This window comes from Chiloscyllium punctatum, chromosome 13 (assembly GCF_047496795.1).
Source record: "Chiloscyllium punctatum isolate Juve2018m chromosome 13, sChiPun1.3, whole genome shotgun sequence".
Lineage (NCBI taxonomy): Eukaryota > Metazoa > Chordata > Chondrichthyes > Orectolobiformes > Hemiscylliidae > Chiloscyllium > Chiloscyllium punctatum.
The window spans coordinates 101,744,359-101,762,362 of record NC_092751.1 but is presented as its reverse complement, the minus strand read 5'-3'; the positions used below and the strand labels follow the sequence as shown (position 1 = coordinate 101,762,362).

The 18,004-nt window shown below is 43.2% G+C and overlaps 1 protein-coding gene across 11 annotated transcripts in view; it reads right to left on the bottom strand.

Moving 5' to 3' along the window:
* LOC140484719 (PH and SEC7 domain-containing protein 1-like) overlaps positions 1–18,004 on the bottom strand; it is a 208,566-nt gene that overhangs the window by 114,067 nt on the left and 76,495 nt on the right. For all 11 annotated transcript variants that reach the window (XM_072583468.1, XM_072583466.1, XM_072583473.1 and 8 more), the window contains 2 exons: positions 11,945–12,056; positions 10,085–10,586 (listed from right to left, as the gene is read on the bottom strand). In XM_072583468.1, the coding sequence (XP_072439569.1) occupies positions 10,085–10,586; positions 11,945–12,056 (614 nt within the window). The remainder of the gene's footprint in view (positions 1–10,084; positions 10,587–11,944; positions 12,057–18,004) is intronic.

Genomic DNA, 18,004 nt, shown 5'->3' with positions numbered 1-18,004 from the left:
AACTCTTACTTCTAACATTCTGATACACCACTGCAGGAGGCCATTCAGCCCACTGCGTCTACTCTGGTCGTTTGAAAGAGCACATAAAATTAATCCCACTCCCCTAGCACTTTGTCCACATTTCTGCTTTTTTACTCTGTCCAAACACTCTTGGTAAAGTTTCTCTTCAATCTGCTCACACCACCCTTTCAGGTGCTGCTTCCCCAATCAATGGCAAAGAGAAAAACAAAGATATCCTCGTTAGCCTCCTTCTGGACCCTGTGCTAATCGCCTTAAACTATTGTCCCTCTGGTTACTGACTCACCTCCTGCCGATGAGAATTCTTTTGAAATCCTTCATGGTTTCGGAAATCTCACATGTGACACCTTCAACAACTCTCAGTAAGTGAATTGAATTAGTTTTATCGTCACAGAGTCATAAAGACGTGCAGCACGGAAACGATCCATCTCGTCCATGCCGACCAGATACCCTAACCTAATCTGGTCCCATTTCCCAGCACTTGGCCCATACTCCTCCAAACCCTTCCTATTCATATACCCATCCAAATGCCTCTTAAATGTTGCAATTGTACCAGTGTCCACCACTTCCTCTGGCAGCTCATTCCATACACGTACCACCCTCAGTGTGAAAAGGTTGATCCGTAGGTCTCTTTAATATCTTTCACCTCTCACCCTAAACCTATGCCCTCTAGTTCTGAACTCCCCCATACATGTACTCAAATGAATACAGTAAAATGTTCACAGTCGTCACATTGCAGTGCCATCCTAGGTACAAAAGATACGCAGGTACAGATGCTGAAGATCAAATTCTAAGGAAACAAAAAAAAGAGAGAAATAAAGAAATAAGTGCACCAAAGAAAGACTAAGAAAGGTTTTTACCAATGGTATAGTTGCATTGGTTGGTCAGGGATCTTTAGTTTTTTCTCTTTTTCTTAAAAATTCAGTTGTCACAATTTTAGACATGTAAGCAACATCATTGGCCATGCAGCTTGCAGGAATCACAGTTAAGTTTTTCTGTAGCTGGGCTGTGGAAAGAGGCAGCTGGGTAAGTAGGTGTAACACAAAGGAACAACAGCAGGGGGAGTGCCAGGTCCAGGCAAAGAGCTGACAAAAGGTCGAGATTGGAGTGGTGCTGGAAAAGCACAGCAGGTCAGGCAGCACCCGAGGAGCAGGAACATGGACGTTTCGGGCAAAAGCCCTTGTTTTTACCTAAAGAGCTGACAAAGGCAAGACTTGAGATCCTGAAAATCGGAAATACAAATAGAAAATGCTGGAAAAAAATATCCAAAGCTTCTGTGGAGAGAAAAAAATAAGGATGAAACAGCAATGGGGGAGAGAATCACTTAAAAGATAGAGAGATAGCACCTTTCAAACTCATTGCCACTTATGTCTAGAAGGACAAGGGCAGCAGGTACATGGGAACACCACCCCCTGAAAGCTCCCCTCCAGGTCACTCACCATCCTGACTTGGAAATATATTGCTGTTCCTTCACTTTCGCCAGGTCAAAATCCTGGAACTCCCTCCCTCAGGGCAGTGTGGGTTAACCTGCAGCACACAGCCAGGGTCCAGAAGCCACCACATGCTCAAGGGCAACTAGGGATCAGGCAATAAATACTGGCTCAGCCAGTTTAGCCCGATGCCCCAACAGTAAATATAATTTGCTTTTGAAAAAAAAAGAGAGAAGGTGAGACAAGGGGAATAGAGTGCTGGACTAAAAAGAATAAGAAATCCACCCTGAAGTTATGAACAAGACAGATCAAGGAAGTTACTAAAAGATTTCCCATGTGTAAGATCATGTTCACAGGGCTCAGAAACATCAGGATGGACTTATAGAGTCCTAGATATGTACAGCACCGAAACAACTCATCCAACCCATCCAAGCTGACCAGATATCCTAAATTAATCTAGTTCCATTTGCCAACATTTGGCCCACATTCCTCTAAACCCTCCTTACTCATATACCCATCCAGATGCCTTTTAAATGTTGTAATTGTACCAGCCTCCACCACTTCCTCTGGCAGCTCATTCCATACATGCACCACCCTCTGTGAAAAAGTTGCCCCTTAGGTCCCTTTTATATCTTTCCCCTCTCACCCTAAATCTATGCCTTCTAGTTCTAGACTCCCCCACCCCAGGGAAAAAACTTCGTGTATTTACCCTATCCATGCTCCTCATGATTTTATAAACCTCTATAAAGTCACCCCTCAGCCTCCAACGCTCCAGGGAAAACATCCCTAATCTATTCAACCTCTCCGTATAGCTCAAATCCTCCAACCCTGGCAACATTCTTGTAGATCTTTTCTGAACCCTTTCAAGTTTCACAACATCCTTCCAATAGGAGGGAGACCAGAATTGCACACAGTATTCCAAAAGTGGCCTAACCAATGTCCTGTACAGCTGCAATATGACATCTCACTCCTATATTCAATACACTGACCAATAAAGACAAGCATGCTAAACGCCTTTTTGGCTATCCTGTCTACCTGCGACTCCACTTTCAAGGAACTATGAATCTGCACTTCAAGGATGCACTTCGGCAACACTTCCCAGGGCCTTACCATTAAGTGTACAAGCCCTGCCCTGATTTGCCTTTCCAAAATGCAGCACCTCACATTTATCTTAATTAACCTCCATCTGCCACTCCTCAGCCCATTGGCCCATCTGATCACAATCCTGTTGTAATCTGAGATGACCTGCTTCACTGTCCACTACACCACTAATTTTGGTGTCATCTGCAAATTTACCTCCTATATTCACATCCAAATCATTTATGTAATGACAAAAAGCAATCGAACCAGCACTGATCCTAGCGACACACCATTGGTCACAGGCCTACAGTCAGAAAAGCAACCCTCCGCCATCATCCCCTACCTTCGAGCCAACCTGATGAGCTGAAATCCATCAAACTATGAGAAACAGGAGGAGTAGGCCATTCAGCTCCCCCAAGCCACTCTGCACTTCAATAAGATCAAGGCTGATCATACAGTGATCTCAACTCCATCTTCACACCTTCCCCGGTGACCTTTGACTCCCCTGTTGATCAAGATCTGATGGGTGAATATATTCAATGACCCAGACTTCACACAATATATAGAAGAGAATTCTGCTTGCAACCTTCAGAGAAGAAACTTCTTTGTACCTTGTGGATTGAAAACCTTTGTTGCATGGGATTGATTAGCTCAGTTGGCTGGACAGCTGGTTTGTGATGCACAGTGATACCAACAGCATGGGTTCATCTCTCGCACCGGCTGAGGTTACTTCTCAACCTCTCCCCTCACCTGTAGCGTGGTGACCCTCCGGTTAAACCAGCATTGGTCACCTCACTCTGAGTCAGACTCTAACCTCACACTTTTAATGCATTGTTCAGATGTTACTTTTTTAAATATAAAACCTTAAGTTACATCAGGAATGTGACTTGAAAGAACTTCTGGAATTGATATTTTAATGAATGGAAACCTGCAACCCATTCCAAAGGATGAAACACTGAACAGCAATCTAGATTTGTTCAATACATCACAGTTGTATGACACTATGATCTTTTGCTATAAATTCTGTGACCCTGCTCCACTAGCTACCTGACAGAAGAGCAGTGTTCTGAAAGCTTCTACTTCCAAATAAACCTGCTGGACTTTAACCTGGCATTGTGAGATTTTTAACTTTGTTCACTCCAGTCCAACACCAGCACCTCGATATCATGGACATCATTAAAGACCTCTCCAGCTCCAGAAATGCTCGCTTCCATCCTCTTCCGTCAGGCGAAAGATACAGAAGCTTGAACACATACACCAGCAAGTTCAAGAACAGCTTCTTCCCTGATGTTATTAGGCTGCTGAACGGACCTCTCTAATTTCAAATCTTGTGTTGATCTTGGTTTGTGCACCTCCTATGCAGTTGTAACCTTTTATGCCTTGCTCTGTCTAAGCGCCCTATGACCTCTGTGTCCTTGTACGTTACGATCTGCCTGTGCTGTTTGCAAAACAAAAATTGTCACTGTACTTAGGTACATATGACAACAAGAAATCAAATCAAATGTGTCATTCTTTTAACACGTACAAAGTTTGTGTCAGACCAAACAAATGCTTTTACATCCCTTCGGTATCTCATCTGTTTCAATAAGGTTATTTCTCAAACATTCAAACCCCAAAGAATATATTAGCAACCTACTCTATTGTTCCTGATCAGATAACACCTTCATCCTTGGAATCAGAGTTGAGTGAACTATTTCCAACGCAGTTTATAGCCCTTGTTAAGTAAAGAATTCAAAAACCATACACGGTCTCTGCCCTGGTAACACTTTGTAACATTAAGTCATATCTGGTTGGTTATCTGTTAATAGCTGCACTGAAACAGACTCCCAGCTCAGTAAACAACAAAAGGCAGACCCTACTTGTTAGCAGCTATAATACGTGGTACACGTTAACTCTATTGGCATGTTGTTGGAGCAGGGAACTGCCGCCCATCAGTAAATAACTGTAACCCTCATCGCGAACTTTCTGGTAAATTGTTTGGATCACTCAGGCCACTCACAGGTTAGTGTGTTAACAGGATGCCCAGAACATAGGGCACTCCTGTGGAATGCCTTGGGTATTTTAATGCATTAACGGTGTCATACAAATGCAAGTTGTTTTTGTTGGAACTAGGTCCTTTAAAATGTTACACCTCCAACACTAACAAAACAATTAAGTATTTTGCTGGAACATTTGTAATTCTTCAACAGGCTGTTCGTGAGGCAATCATGCTCCACTTCAGTAACTCTATTTACTGCGAGGGATGGGGTCACCATCGTAAAAAGTAATTCCAGTTAGTAACTCCTGAAGGGTCTGCTGAGGACAGAAATAAATACAGAAAACCCTGGAGAAACTCAGCAGGTCTGGCAGCATCTGTGGAGAGATAGGAAGAAAAAGTTAATATTTTGAGTCCAATATGACTCTCCTTCAGATCTCTTTGTGCTGAAGAGGAGCCATATTGGACTTGAATCGTTAACTGATCTCTCTCCCTCTCCAGAGATGCTGTCAGACCTACTGAGTTTCTCCAGCATTTTGTTTCTCCTTTAGAGTCCCCAGAATCTGCAGTATTCTGCTTTCGATTTTCAATGGTAGTTACTTCAGCCCATCATGTTACACTTCGGAAATCTCTTCTTAACTCCTTCCCGTTTCATAAAAGCCTTCCCAAAAATCTACATTAACCTAACTTTCAGACATCGCTCAACTCCTTAACTTTTTATACTCTTGTCCAATTAGTCCCATTCTGATGGGGTTCTTTCGTAAAAAAAAGGTACAACTTACTAATGTAGGTTCACTATTCAACAATCCAATTAGATTGGAGTCTAAAACATAGGTGATCACTGGTTTATGGTTAGCACTGTTCAGTAAATGGACACGGGGTTATGCTGCAGTTATACAAATCCTGTTGTGGTTATGTTCGCCGAGCTGGGGATTTGTGTTGCAGACGTTTCGTCCCCTGTCTAGGTGACATCCTCAGTGCTTGGGAGCCTCCTGTGAAGCGCTTCTGTGTTGTTTCCTCCGGCATTTATAGTGGTTTAATAAACAGGGGACGAAACGTGTGCAACACAAATTCCCAGCTCGGCGAACAGAACCACAACAGCGAGCACCCGAGCTACAAATCTTCTCACAAACTTTATACAAACCCTGGTTAGACTCCAATTGGAGTACTGAGAGCAGATCTGGGAACCATACCTAAGGAAGGATATCAGGTCAGGCAGCATCTGAGGAGCAGGAGAATCGGCAATTCCTGACGAAGGGCTTATGCCAAGAATGTCGATTCTCCTGCTCCTCAGATGCTACCTGACCTGCTGTGCTTTTCCAGCACCACACTCACGACTCTGATCTCCAGCGTCTGCAGTCCTCACTTTCTCCTTTTGAGGAATATATTGGATTTGGCAAGAAAGTCAATGCAGCTTTACAAGAATGATACCTGGACTTCAAGGGTTAAGTCACGTGGAGAGATTATACAAATTAGGCCTGTTTTCTCGAGAACTTCGAAGGTCAAGCAGTGATCTGATTGAAGCCTTCAAACTATTAACAGGAAAAGACAGGGTAGAGATAGATAAACTATTTCCACAGGTTGGAGATTCTAGAACTAGAAGGTATCGTCTGGGAGTTTAAGGATATGGAGTCAGCTGTTTAGGCCCAAAATATCTTCATGTACAAAATGGTGAGCATATAGAATTCTCTTCCACAGAACGGGCTTGAGGCAAAAACTTGATTGTTTTCAAGAAGAAGTTAGATATAGTTATGGAGTCACAGAGATGTACAGCACAGACATAAACCCTTTGGTCCAACCCGTCCAATGCTAACCAGATATCCTAAATTAATCTAATCCCTTTTGCCAGCAATTAGCCCATATCCGTCTAAACCTTTCCCATGCACCCTTCCAGATGCCTTTTAAATGTTAAAATTGTACCACCTTCCACCACCTCCTCTGCAGTTTGTTCCATACATGCACCACCCTTTGCATGAAAATGTTGCCCCTTGGTCCCTTTTAAATCTTTTCCCACTCACTTTAAACCTATACCCTCTAGTTTTGGTCTGCCCTACTCTGGAAAAAGACTTTGGCTATTCACCCTTTCCATGTCTCTCATAAATCTCTGTAAGGTCTCCCCCTGGCCTCCAATACCCCAGGCAAAACAGCCCCATCCTGTTCAGCCTCTCCCTATAGCTCAAACTCTCCAACCGTGGCGGGATCCTTGTGAATCTTTTCTGAACCCTTTCAGGTTTCACAACATCCTTCCTAAATGAAGGAGATCAGATTTTGATGCAGTATTCTGGGGGTGGCCTCATGGTGTCCTGTACAGCTGCAGCGTGACATCCCAACTCCTAAACTAAATGCACTGACCAATTATGGCAAGACTGTCAAATGCCTTTGTTACTATCCCATGTGCCTCAAGGATCTATGCTTCTGCACCCCTAGATCTCTGTTTGGCAACATTCCCCAGGACCCTACCATTAACTGTATAAGTCCTCTCCTGATTTGCCTTACTTAAAATGCAACACCTCACTTTTATCTAAATTAAACTCCATCTGCCACTCTTCTGACCATTGGTCCATCAGATCAAGGTCCCGTTGTACTCTGAGATAACTACACCACCAATTTTGGTGTCATGTGCAAACTTACTAACCATACCTGTATTTATCCAAATCGTTTATATAAATGACAAAAAGCAGTGGATCCAGCACTAGTCCAAACATAAACCTAAGAAATAGCTTCTTCATGTTTAAAACAGGATTGTAGCTGGTCCCTTATCCTGAGACTGTGTTCCTATAATTCTAGAGTTCCTGATCAATGGAAGCAAACTGTCAATGTCCATGATTCAAGCCTTTTCACAACCTTGTATGTTTCAATGAAATTGTCTCTAATTCTAAACCTCAATAAATATTATTATAATTCACTGAGCCACTCATCACAGTACATCCCTCTCATCCCAAACAGACTAAGTTAAACCTTCACTGCCACTCAGGTACATAGTGCTGTGAAGAAGGCATATGGCGTACTGGCCTTTATTGGTAGAGGAATTGAGTTCCGGAGTCCTGGGGTCATGTTGCAGTTGTATAGGACTCTGGTGCAGCTGCATCTGGAGTATTGTGTGCGGTTTTGGTCACCATACAAAAGGAGAGATGTGGAGGCACTGGAACGGGAGCGAGGGAGGTTTGCCAGGATGCTGCCTGGTATGGTAGGAAGATCATATGAGGAGAGGCTGAGGCACTTGGGGCTGTTTTCATTGGAGAAAAGAAGGTTTGGGGTGACTTGATAGAGGTGTACAAGATGATTAGGGGTTTAGATAGGGTTGACCATGAGAACCTTTTTCCACGTATGGAGTCAGCTATTACGAGGGGGCATAGCTTTAAATTAAGGGGTGGTAGGTATAGGACAGATGTTAGGGGTAGATTCTTGACTCAGCGAGTCGTGAGTTCATGGAATGCCCTGCCAGTAGCAGTGGTGGACTCTCCCTCTTTATGGGCATTTAAAGGGCATTGGATAGGCATATGGAGGATTGTGGGTTAGTGTAGGTTAGGTGGGCTTGGATCGGCGCAACATCGAGGGCCAAAGGGCCTGTACTGCGCTGTATTGTTCTTTGTTCTATGAGACAGTAGGAAGCACATCTACACACAAAGGGTGGCATTTTCATTTTTACTCATTCACGGGATGTTCACATCATGCCCGGGCCAGAATTTAATGCCCAGCCCGCACTGCCCAGATTACTGTGATTCTGAAATCAAGCATAGGCCAGACCAGGTAAGAATGACAGATTTCCTTCCTTGGAGGAGATTATTGAACCAGATGGGTTTTGCCAACAATTGACACCAGTTTCATGATCAAAAGTAGACTCTTAATCCCAGACTTATTAAATTGAATTTGAATTTCACCAGCTAGCACTGCAGGATTTAAACCTGTTTTCCTAAACATTCGCTGAGTTTCTGGATTAATAGCCTCGCGATAATTCCACTAGGGCCAGGTAGAGATTTGGATCTCCCTTCCACAAGTGGCAGTCAATGCTAGCTCAGTCGTTAGCTTTAAATGTAAGACAGATAAAATTTTTGTCAAGCAAAAATATTACGGGAGATGGGCCACAGATCAAACCTGATCTTATTAAATGGCAGAACAGGCTTGAGGGGCTACTCCTGGTCTTTTGTTCATTCTGCAGTGCAGTATTTCACATTTGATGTCCCATGGAACAGTATACATAAACAGCTGGCATGACGCTATTGCCTTTTTAATGCGTGTAACATCTGTATTTTTGGAGGAATCACCTAGCTCATATTACCTCAGAGCCATGTGATAATAACTAGGTTCATGTACAATAGTCCTATTGAACAACATGCTTACAAAGGAGCCATGTGATACTCTGACCTTGGTATTTCATTGCTGATAATAATTATTAACTTTGGAAGTGAACATTACTCCGTAGTTCTGCTTAGCTGCTTTAGAAGGTATGATGACCAAGTTTTCATGCGACACCAAAATAGGGTTGATTCCAGAGGTGAAGGGTTTGTCTCGAGATTGAGCAGTTTAGGCCAATCCCCTCTGTAGTTCAGATAGATGACAGGGGGGGCTATAAGATGCTAAAAAGAGACTGACAAACTAGGCAGAGAGAGGATGTTTCCTCTTATGGGCAGTCTAGAATGAGAGGTCATAGTTTTAGAATAAGAGACAGCAGATTTAATACAGAGATGAGAGGGAATTACTTTTCTCAAAGGGTCAGGATTCTGTGGAATTCACTCCCCCAGAGTATGGGGACACTGAATAAATTTAAGGAGGAGATAATTTATTTAGTAACGGTCGAAGGGTTACGGAGACCAGGCGGGAGAGTGGAGTTGAGACCGAGGTGAGATTAGTCATGATCGTATAAAACGGTGGGACAGGCTTGAGGGGTTGAATTGCCTACTCCTGCTCCCAGTTCTTGTGTTTACGAAGTACTGGACCGGGACTTGAACCTTCAGACTTAGAGCAGCTTGTCTGCAACTGAACAGGCCACTTGCCCAAAGCTGAATATCCAAGGTGCTGTGAGATTGATGTGATTTGAACACAATCTGCTGAACTGGAGTCAGGCACATTAACATTTTGTTTAAAAATGTGTTGCTGGAAAAGCGCAGCAGGTCAGGCAGCATCAAAGGAGAAGGAGAATCGATGTTTCAGGCATAAGCCCTTCTTCAGGAATGTCACATTTTGTCACAGACTCGGTCAGTCTCTCCCTATATGTGTTCAAGCTACTAAATCAATCAGTAACCTCTACCTGGTTGTCCTTAAGGTAACATTAACTGCTGGGGAGGAGGGCTGCCATGATATAAAGCTGTCGTGAAGAAGGGTCACTGGACTTGAAATGTTAACTCGGTTTTCTCTCCACAGGTACTGCTCGACCTGCTGTGTTTTTTTCCAAACTTTCTATTTTTGTTTCATGGTACAAACTGATTCCAGTTGCTAACTCCAGAAGCATCTGTTGTTGGCAGATATGGACACGGAGGAGGCTGGAGAAACTCAGCAGGTTGAGCAGCATCAGTGGAGAGCGAGAAAATTAAAATTAACATCTTCTGTCTGATCTGGTTGTCGCTTATTCAAAACGGATTACCTCTCGTCAGCAGCAGAGGACAGTTCGGAGAACACATCATCCTCAGCAGCTTTGGATTGCTCTTCCCTGCACACCTCATGATTCCCAGTGGTTTGGTCTCGACCGAAGCCTCTTGAAGGGACGGGATGGTCCATTTGAACAGAATCAAGTGTTGAATTCATGGGGTGAGTAAGCTCTTGCCCGTCTGAACTGGTTATATTGTAATCTGTCATGACCTCATCAAGGTTGGTTTCCTGGTAGTGTCTGATAGGCACAGCATCCAGATCAGTCTCCGAGTACTTCATCGCTCGCAGTTGGTCTCTTGCTTTGTAATCGGTGGAAGTCCCATTCGACAAAGGTGCACTTTTCAGATCATTAACGACCTTGGCAGAGCCTTGACTGAGCGTGCCCAGTTTTGCATCGAGAGATCCATTGGCCGAGGCCCCCTGGTCCTTGCTCTCTGCTATCTCCCTGGTTGTGTTGTTGTCTGGATTCACTGGTGCCTGCCAGGTTTTAGAGTCAGCTGCAAAGCAGACAACAGATCATTAGGAACCGAATGACCACCAAGTTCAGTGCAGGAGGCAGGAACTGACTGCACTAGCCCCCAAATAACCCATTTCAGTTTGTAGAGGATACACTTCCAAACTGGATATCATTCAAACACATCAGCGGTTGTAGAAGTCCACAGGGTCTAGCAACCGGTAAGCACATTTACATAGGTTCTTCAAAGACTGCAAGTGAGCAATTTGCCACCCCTATAGCCATGGAGGGAGTGCTTGTGGAGCAACCTAGGAATCCTTCCATTGCACAGAAGACACGGTATGAAAGTGGGCCATACAGCCCACATAGGGTGTGCTGAGGAGTGTGGCACTGGAAAAACACAGCATCCAAGGAGCAGGAGAGTTGACGTTTTGGGCATAAGCCCTTCGTCAGGTGGTGCCTGACCAGTTGTGCTTTTTCCAGCGCCACACTTTTCAACTCTGACTCTTTAGCATCTGCAGTTCCCACTTTCTCCCACTCAGGTTCTGCTAGCAATCATACTTCACACATGTAGGAAACATGTTGTTAAACTTGAAAGGGTGCAAACAAGATTTACAGGGGATGTTGTCAGTGTCAGAGGGTTATAGGTTGAGGCTAAACAGGCTTTTCTCCCTACAGCGGGGGCTGAGGGGTGACCTATAGAACTTTATAAAATCGTGAGGGACATGGATAAGGTGAATAGCCAAGGTGTATTCTCCGGGATAGGGATGTCCAACGCTAGAGGGCATAGGTTTAAGGTGAGAGGAAAAAGATTTAAAAAGGACTTTTTTCACACAGAAGGTGGTACGTGTATGGAATGAGCTGCCAGAGGAAGTGGTGGAGACTGGTCCAATTACAACATTTAAAAAGCACCTGGGTGGGTACATGAATAAGAAGGGTTTAAGGGATAGGGCCAACTGCTGACAAATGGGATTGGATGAATTTGGGATATCTGGTCAGCGTAGAAGGGTTGGACCAAAAGGTCTGTTTCCATGCTGTACATCTCTATGGCATACTTCAAAGGGGAAAAAAACAGGTTTAAAAATAAACTTGCACTTGAAAAAGAGCATATTGGTCATATTGGATTTTTGTTTGGAAACAGACAAGATGGGACAGATGTCCAAATTGTCAGTTTTACTGATTTTGTTTTCCTTCCACATCTATCTACACCCATCTACACTACTCCCCACTTAATACATCACTGTAGCAACACACCTGATCCTACATTACTTCAGCCCTGCCCGACAGTTGTAAACAGGAATGTCTGAGGACATCCTCGTTGGTCTGCTCCTGGGGCCTGGCCATACTCCTTGTAGCTTGCCTATCTATGTCATATACGCCAGTATAGATTTTGTGGCTTACCTTTATCCTCTGGGATCTGTGGCTCCAACGTTCCATAAAAGAACTCTCGTCTGGCTTTCGCAATCCTCTGAGCACGCTCAGAGTGTTCTCCGACCAACATACAAGCCTCAACCTTCAAAATAAAACAATAAAAAGCTGTACTTTTTGAACCAAAAAGTTGCTTTAAATTTCACAGGTAGAGTCTGGGCCCCCCCCCCCCCCCCGATTTAACTGCAGAAATCAGAGTTTCTTCCTGAAACCGCATTAATCCAGGCAAACTCTCCAGTTGGTTTACTGGATCTAGCCCATTGTCAGAAGCCGGAAACCAATTCAATACAATGGATTTGTACCGTTCAGCCAAAAAGGACACGGTATGGCATCGTGCAGTTTCACCTTACCCAGTTTCATATTCAACAACAGCTTCTTGCATTTTGTAGCACCTTTAACACGGTCCAAACGAAATTCCCAAGGCACTTCATGGGGACATTACAAAAGACAAGAAGAACTAAATTCCGGTCACCAAAGCAAAGCGTGCAACTGAAACAAAAATACAGCTTGCTGGAAAAGCTCAGCAGGTCTGGCAGCATCTGTAGAGAGAAATCAGAGTTAAAGTTTCGGGTGGAGGGACCCTTCCTCAGAACTGAAGTAACTTCAAAGCACTGACATGGATCTTTTCTCCACCCTGTCTGTCTAAAGTGAAGTGCCAAGAATTGGGAATATACTCCAGCATTTTCTAACATTCATCATAACTTCTGAGCTTTCACATTCTATGCCTCAGACTATAAACCTTACACCCCTCTTTAACCCCCTTTCCCAGCCGACACTGGCAGTTTCAATGATCTGTGCACAACCATCCCTAAGTATCTGTTTACGAGAGCCCTTTTAGAATTGTGTTCTTGATTATATCTTTCCTCCCCTCATTCCTTCGAATATAATGAATGCCTTTACGGTTCTCTGCTTTAAATTTCATCTGCCACTCGTCTGCCCAGACTTAGCCCACTTGATGTCTATCACTGCCCTCCTCACAGTTAGCAATATTGCCAAGTCCTCTGCCATCTGCAAATTTTGAAGATGCATCCTTGATATCCAGGTCTAACTCATTTGCTTCATTCAAGAAATGAAGGATTGATGATATCTTCCTCTGCACAAAATACTTACCCCTGCTCTCTGTTCCTCAGCCAACTTTGGATCCAGGCCAGCACTCTTCTCAATTATTTTGCAGGCTTTCCCTACTCTGCTGATACAGTCTAAATGTAGGTTTTGCAGAAATGCCATTTTTAAAACTAATAAGGAGTAAGCTGAAATAGCCCTCAATAACCACCTCATTTAAAATGTCACAAACCCGCAGCAAATTGTGAAATACATGAAAACAAGAAATGCTAGAAAAACTCAGCAGGTCAGGTAGCAACTGTGGAGAGAAAGCAGAGTGTGGGTTTTGGGTCCAGTGATCCTTCTTCAGAACAGGAGTCCAGGTCATTGGGCTCAGAATATTAACTCTGCTTTCTCTACCCAGATGCTGCCAGATCTGCTGAAATTCTCCATCAATTTTGATTTTTGTACATGATCTCAGTCATCCGCTTTGTTTCATTAAAGTTTTTTGTTTTATTACAGCACATTGTGAAATTGAACTCAACAAGGTAAAAATGTGGCGGTTTATCAAATTGGTAACACTAATTTCAGGTGGACAGTGTTTAGAGTCAGAGTCAGAGAGATGGACAGCATGGACCCTTCGGTCCAACTCAGCCATGCTGACCAGATATCCCAACCTAATCCAGTCCCATTTACCAACGCTTGGCCCATATCCCTCCAAACCCTTCCTATTCATACACCTGTTCAGATGCCTTTTAAATGTTGCAATTGTACCAGCCTCCACCACTTCCTCTGGCAGATCATTCCATACACGTACCACCCTCTGTGTGAGAAAATTGCCCCTTAGGTGTATTTTATATCTTTCCCCTCTCAGCCTAAACCTATGCCCGCTAGTTCCAGACTCACCCACTTCAGGGAAAAGACTTTATTTGTTTATCCTATCCATGCCCCTCACGATTTTATAAACCTCAAAAGGTCACCCCTCAGCCTCCGACGCTCCAATGAAAACAGCCCCAGCTTATTCAGCCTCTCCCCATAGCATAAATCCTCCAAACCTGGCAACATCCTTGTAAATCTTTTCTGAACCCTACAAGTTTCACAACATCCTTCCGATAGGAAGGAGCCAAGAATTGCATGCAATATTCCACCAGTGGCCTAACCAATGTCCTGTACAGCCGCAACATGACCTCCCAACTCCTACACTCAATACGCTAACCAATAAAGGAAATAGCAAACCCTTATATTTGACAAAGTTTACAAATCAGTTAACTAACACAAAATAGGCAGATAAAGTATTGTGTACAAAATAGGTTTTGGATGATTTTGAGAGGTATCTCAGAGGATCAAAGAGAGAGTTTATAATCATCACCCTCTTCTTACAGAAATCCAATTAACTTACAGAACAATTCAAAGAAAGCATAGTTGATGAACGTTTTCAAAACACAAAAAAATCCTGAGCAATGTTTACCAACTGTACAAATATCAGAGATGAGGATTGTGTCAACTATTATGTCAAAGATTCACAACAAATTAGACTGCTGACATCTTATTACAAACCTTGTGTTGAGTAACTAGGTTTGTCATTTGAGAAATGCAGACGATGAAATCTTTACTTTTCTCTCATTGTTTGCAAATGATCTCATTGCCATTTGTGGAATTTTACTGAATGTTGTGGTTCTGACATTAAGAAGCTTCAAAACAGTCTTTCGCCAGGATGTTTAGGGAGCTCCGACACTAACACGCTGATGATCCGAATGTTACATTGTACTTTGCTACAGCTAACACAGGTCCTCCAGATAGGAGTGCAAGTGGTGATGACAGGTCTGCAAATACTGAGAACATGCAGAGGAATTTCTGGGCAGCTTTTCCCACTCCAGCCCTTTGGTATAACTGTACCTTTGGCAGGACACATCTGAACATTTCTGGCAGCAGTGGTAATATCACTTACACAAGCAATTCAGAACCCCAGGGTAATGTTCTGGGGATATGGGTTCAAATCCCACCATGGCAGATGATTCCCCAATCAAGCTGATACTCAGCCCCAGGTTGACACAAAGCATGGACGAGGTTTCTGTACTTAACAAGGATAACAAGTCATTAAACTCCAGCTACTGGCAAACAGTGTTATGTCCAGTTCTGGCCACCCACTTATAGGAAGGATATTATTAAGCTGGAGAGGGTTCAGAAGAGATTTACCAGGATGTTGTCAGGTACGGAACGTTTGAGTTATAAAGAATTGCTGGATAGGCTGGGACCTTTATCACTGGAGCATAGGAGGTTAAGGAATGACATTATAGAAGTGTTTAAAAAAATGAGGGGTATAGATGGGGTTAATGGTTGTTGTCTTTTCCCAAGGATGGGGGATTTCAAGACTAAGGGGCACATTTATGATGCAAGAGGGGAGAGATTTAAAAAAAGACATGAGGGGCAACGTTTTTTACACAGAGCGTGGTTCATGTGTGGAATGAACTGCCAGAAGACGTGGTTATGTGGGTACAATTACAACATTTAAGGGATATTTTCATAAGTAGATGAACAGGAAAGGTTTAGAGGGATATAGGCCAGGAGCAGGCAGGTGGGACTAGTTTAGTTTGGGATTAGGTTCAGATTGAAGGAGGTTCAGATTGGTTGGATCACAGTGTCTGTTTCCATGCTGTATGACTCTACGACTACAAATTTAAACTCAATTCCCCTTATAAACATTTTGTTATGATTCTTGTGCTGGTTAGAACATTGCTTCTCAATCATCCTTCCTTAGATGTTTTTGCTGGTTTGCAAAACACCAAGGGTGGCTGGTTCACTTCTAAAAGAGTTCTAAAAAGGTGATAAAAAGCTTATCAATTCAACATCACAGGTTAAAGCAAAATGAAAGATAAAGAGGTTTTCTTCAGATTTAAAGTGGTTTACTGCAGAGAAGGGAGGGAGAAAGCATGCCTGGCTGGTGAGACCCGGTGGTTTCTCTCAATTAAATCCATGTCTCGTTCTGCTGTGCTTATTCACCATCTGCTGCCTCTGATCTCTCGTTCTCACCCACTGTTGTCAGGTACCTGAGAAACAATTGCACAGTTGCTGACAGACAAAAGACTCTTATCATTGATAACTAGTCACTAATCCATAGACCAATCAACTTCATGTTACTAAACAAAGCTCTATCTGGATACAGAACACCTCAACCATAAATTGCCTGCACCTTAACCTACAATTATCACTTGGTCAAGATGCTGTTTAGACAACACTTGCCATGAGATTCAGGATACTTGCTTTTCGAAGCATGCATCAATCCTGGCAAAACACTGGTTTTAAGAACAGTTCTTTCTCATATCAGCACACAATTTCAAAAGGCATAAAATAAAAAGACACATTCTTTTCCTCTATTTTGTCGCCTTGTTCCAATGTTATGGTTTCCTGATCCTTCTAGCATTATCAGATTTCAAAATCTTCAAATCATAGGACCTTTGAGCTTTTGCCTGCTATCTGAAAGATGTATCTGATTTGGTGAGTTCTCCCACTTTAGGAGGTACAACTTTAAGAAACAAACCTCAGGAGAACTGAGTAAAGTGGCGAAGGACAGGGAATAAACGAATACTTTGAGCTGATGACCTATTCCCAGCAGCTAATGTGTTCAGTTGTTTCTCATTGGCTCAAGACCCTTCCTAGCCAATAAACATGATCCATTTACTGATCATTATAGTGATCATTATGACTAATAATGATGAACATTCCAATTAAGTTCTCCTGCATTAAGCATTTGCAGAGAACAACAGTAACAATTCATAGCAAGAACCTCAAAGTTGCTCTCCACCTCTATATCTTTCAGGTGATAACAGCTTCTGTTTGCCTGTGTGTACGCATCGTTCCACACAATGTACACAAACTGATACTCCTAGCTGCATATTCAGTTCAGTCTCAATAATAGCCCAATAAATGATTTGGCAAAGTACCAGTCAATACTCAGACTTGTTCCCGCAGACCTCAATTACAGCTAATAAGCTGGCTCACTGCCAATTTAATAGTCTGGCCACCTCTGCACGTCTCACGTCCTGATGCACTGGGTTTGCCAACAGTGAAATCAGTGCCTTGCTCTCTGTGCTTGTTCACCGTCTGCTGCTTCTAATCTCTTGTTAGCCCAGTCTGAAAGTAGACATAGATGCCTGAAATGGACACTGAAGACAGAGCTTTATTGAACAATCTTAAGGGAGACAGAACCCAATGGATCATCCACTCAGCTGCTTTCTAACTCCAAATATGTTTCAGGAAAAATAAATGCAAGGTACAATCATGTTTCAGGAAAGAGAGATTCAAGTAACTCAGTCTTAAAATGAAATGAAATAATGGCAAAGTGCTGTGGATGCTGGAAATCTGAAACAAACACAGAATGCTGGAGAAACTCGGCAAGTCTGGCAACATCTGTGGAAAGTTAAAAATCACACAACACCAGGTAATAGTCCAACAGATTTATTTGGAAGCACTAGCTTTCGGAGTGCGGCTCCTTCATCAGCTCCAAAAACTTGTGCTTCCAATTAAATCTGTTAGACTGTAACCTGGTGTTGTGTGATTTTTAACTTGGTGCAGCCCAGTCTAACACCAGCACCTCCAACACATCATGACTAACATCTGGGGAGTGAGATACAGAGTTAACATTCCAAGTCGGATATGTATTTCTTAAGTGAGTGGAGAAAGGTTTAAAAAGGACATGAGGGACAATTTTTTTTAAAACACAGAGTGTGTGGAGTGAACTGCCAGAGGAAGTGGTGGATGCAGGTACAGTTACAACATTTAAAAGACATTTGGATAGGGTGGCACAGTGACTCAGTGGTTAGCACTGCTGCCTCACAGCACCTGGGTCCCAGGTTCGATTCCAGCCTAGGGGGCCTGTCTGTGTGGAGTTTGCACATTCTCCCAGTGTCTGCGTGGGTTTCCTCCGGGTGCTCTGGTTTCCTCCCATGGTCCAAAGATGTGCAGGTTAGAGGGAATTGGGTCTGGGTGGGTTAC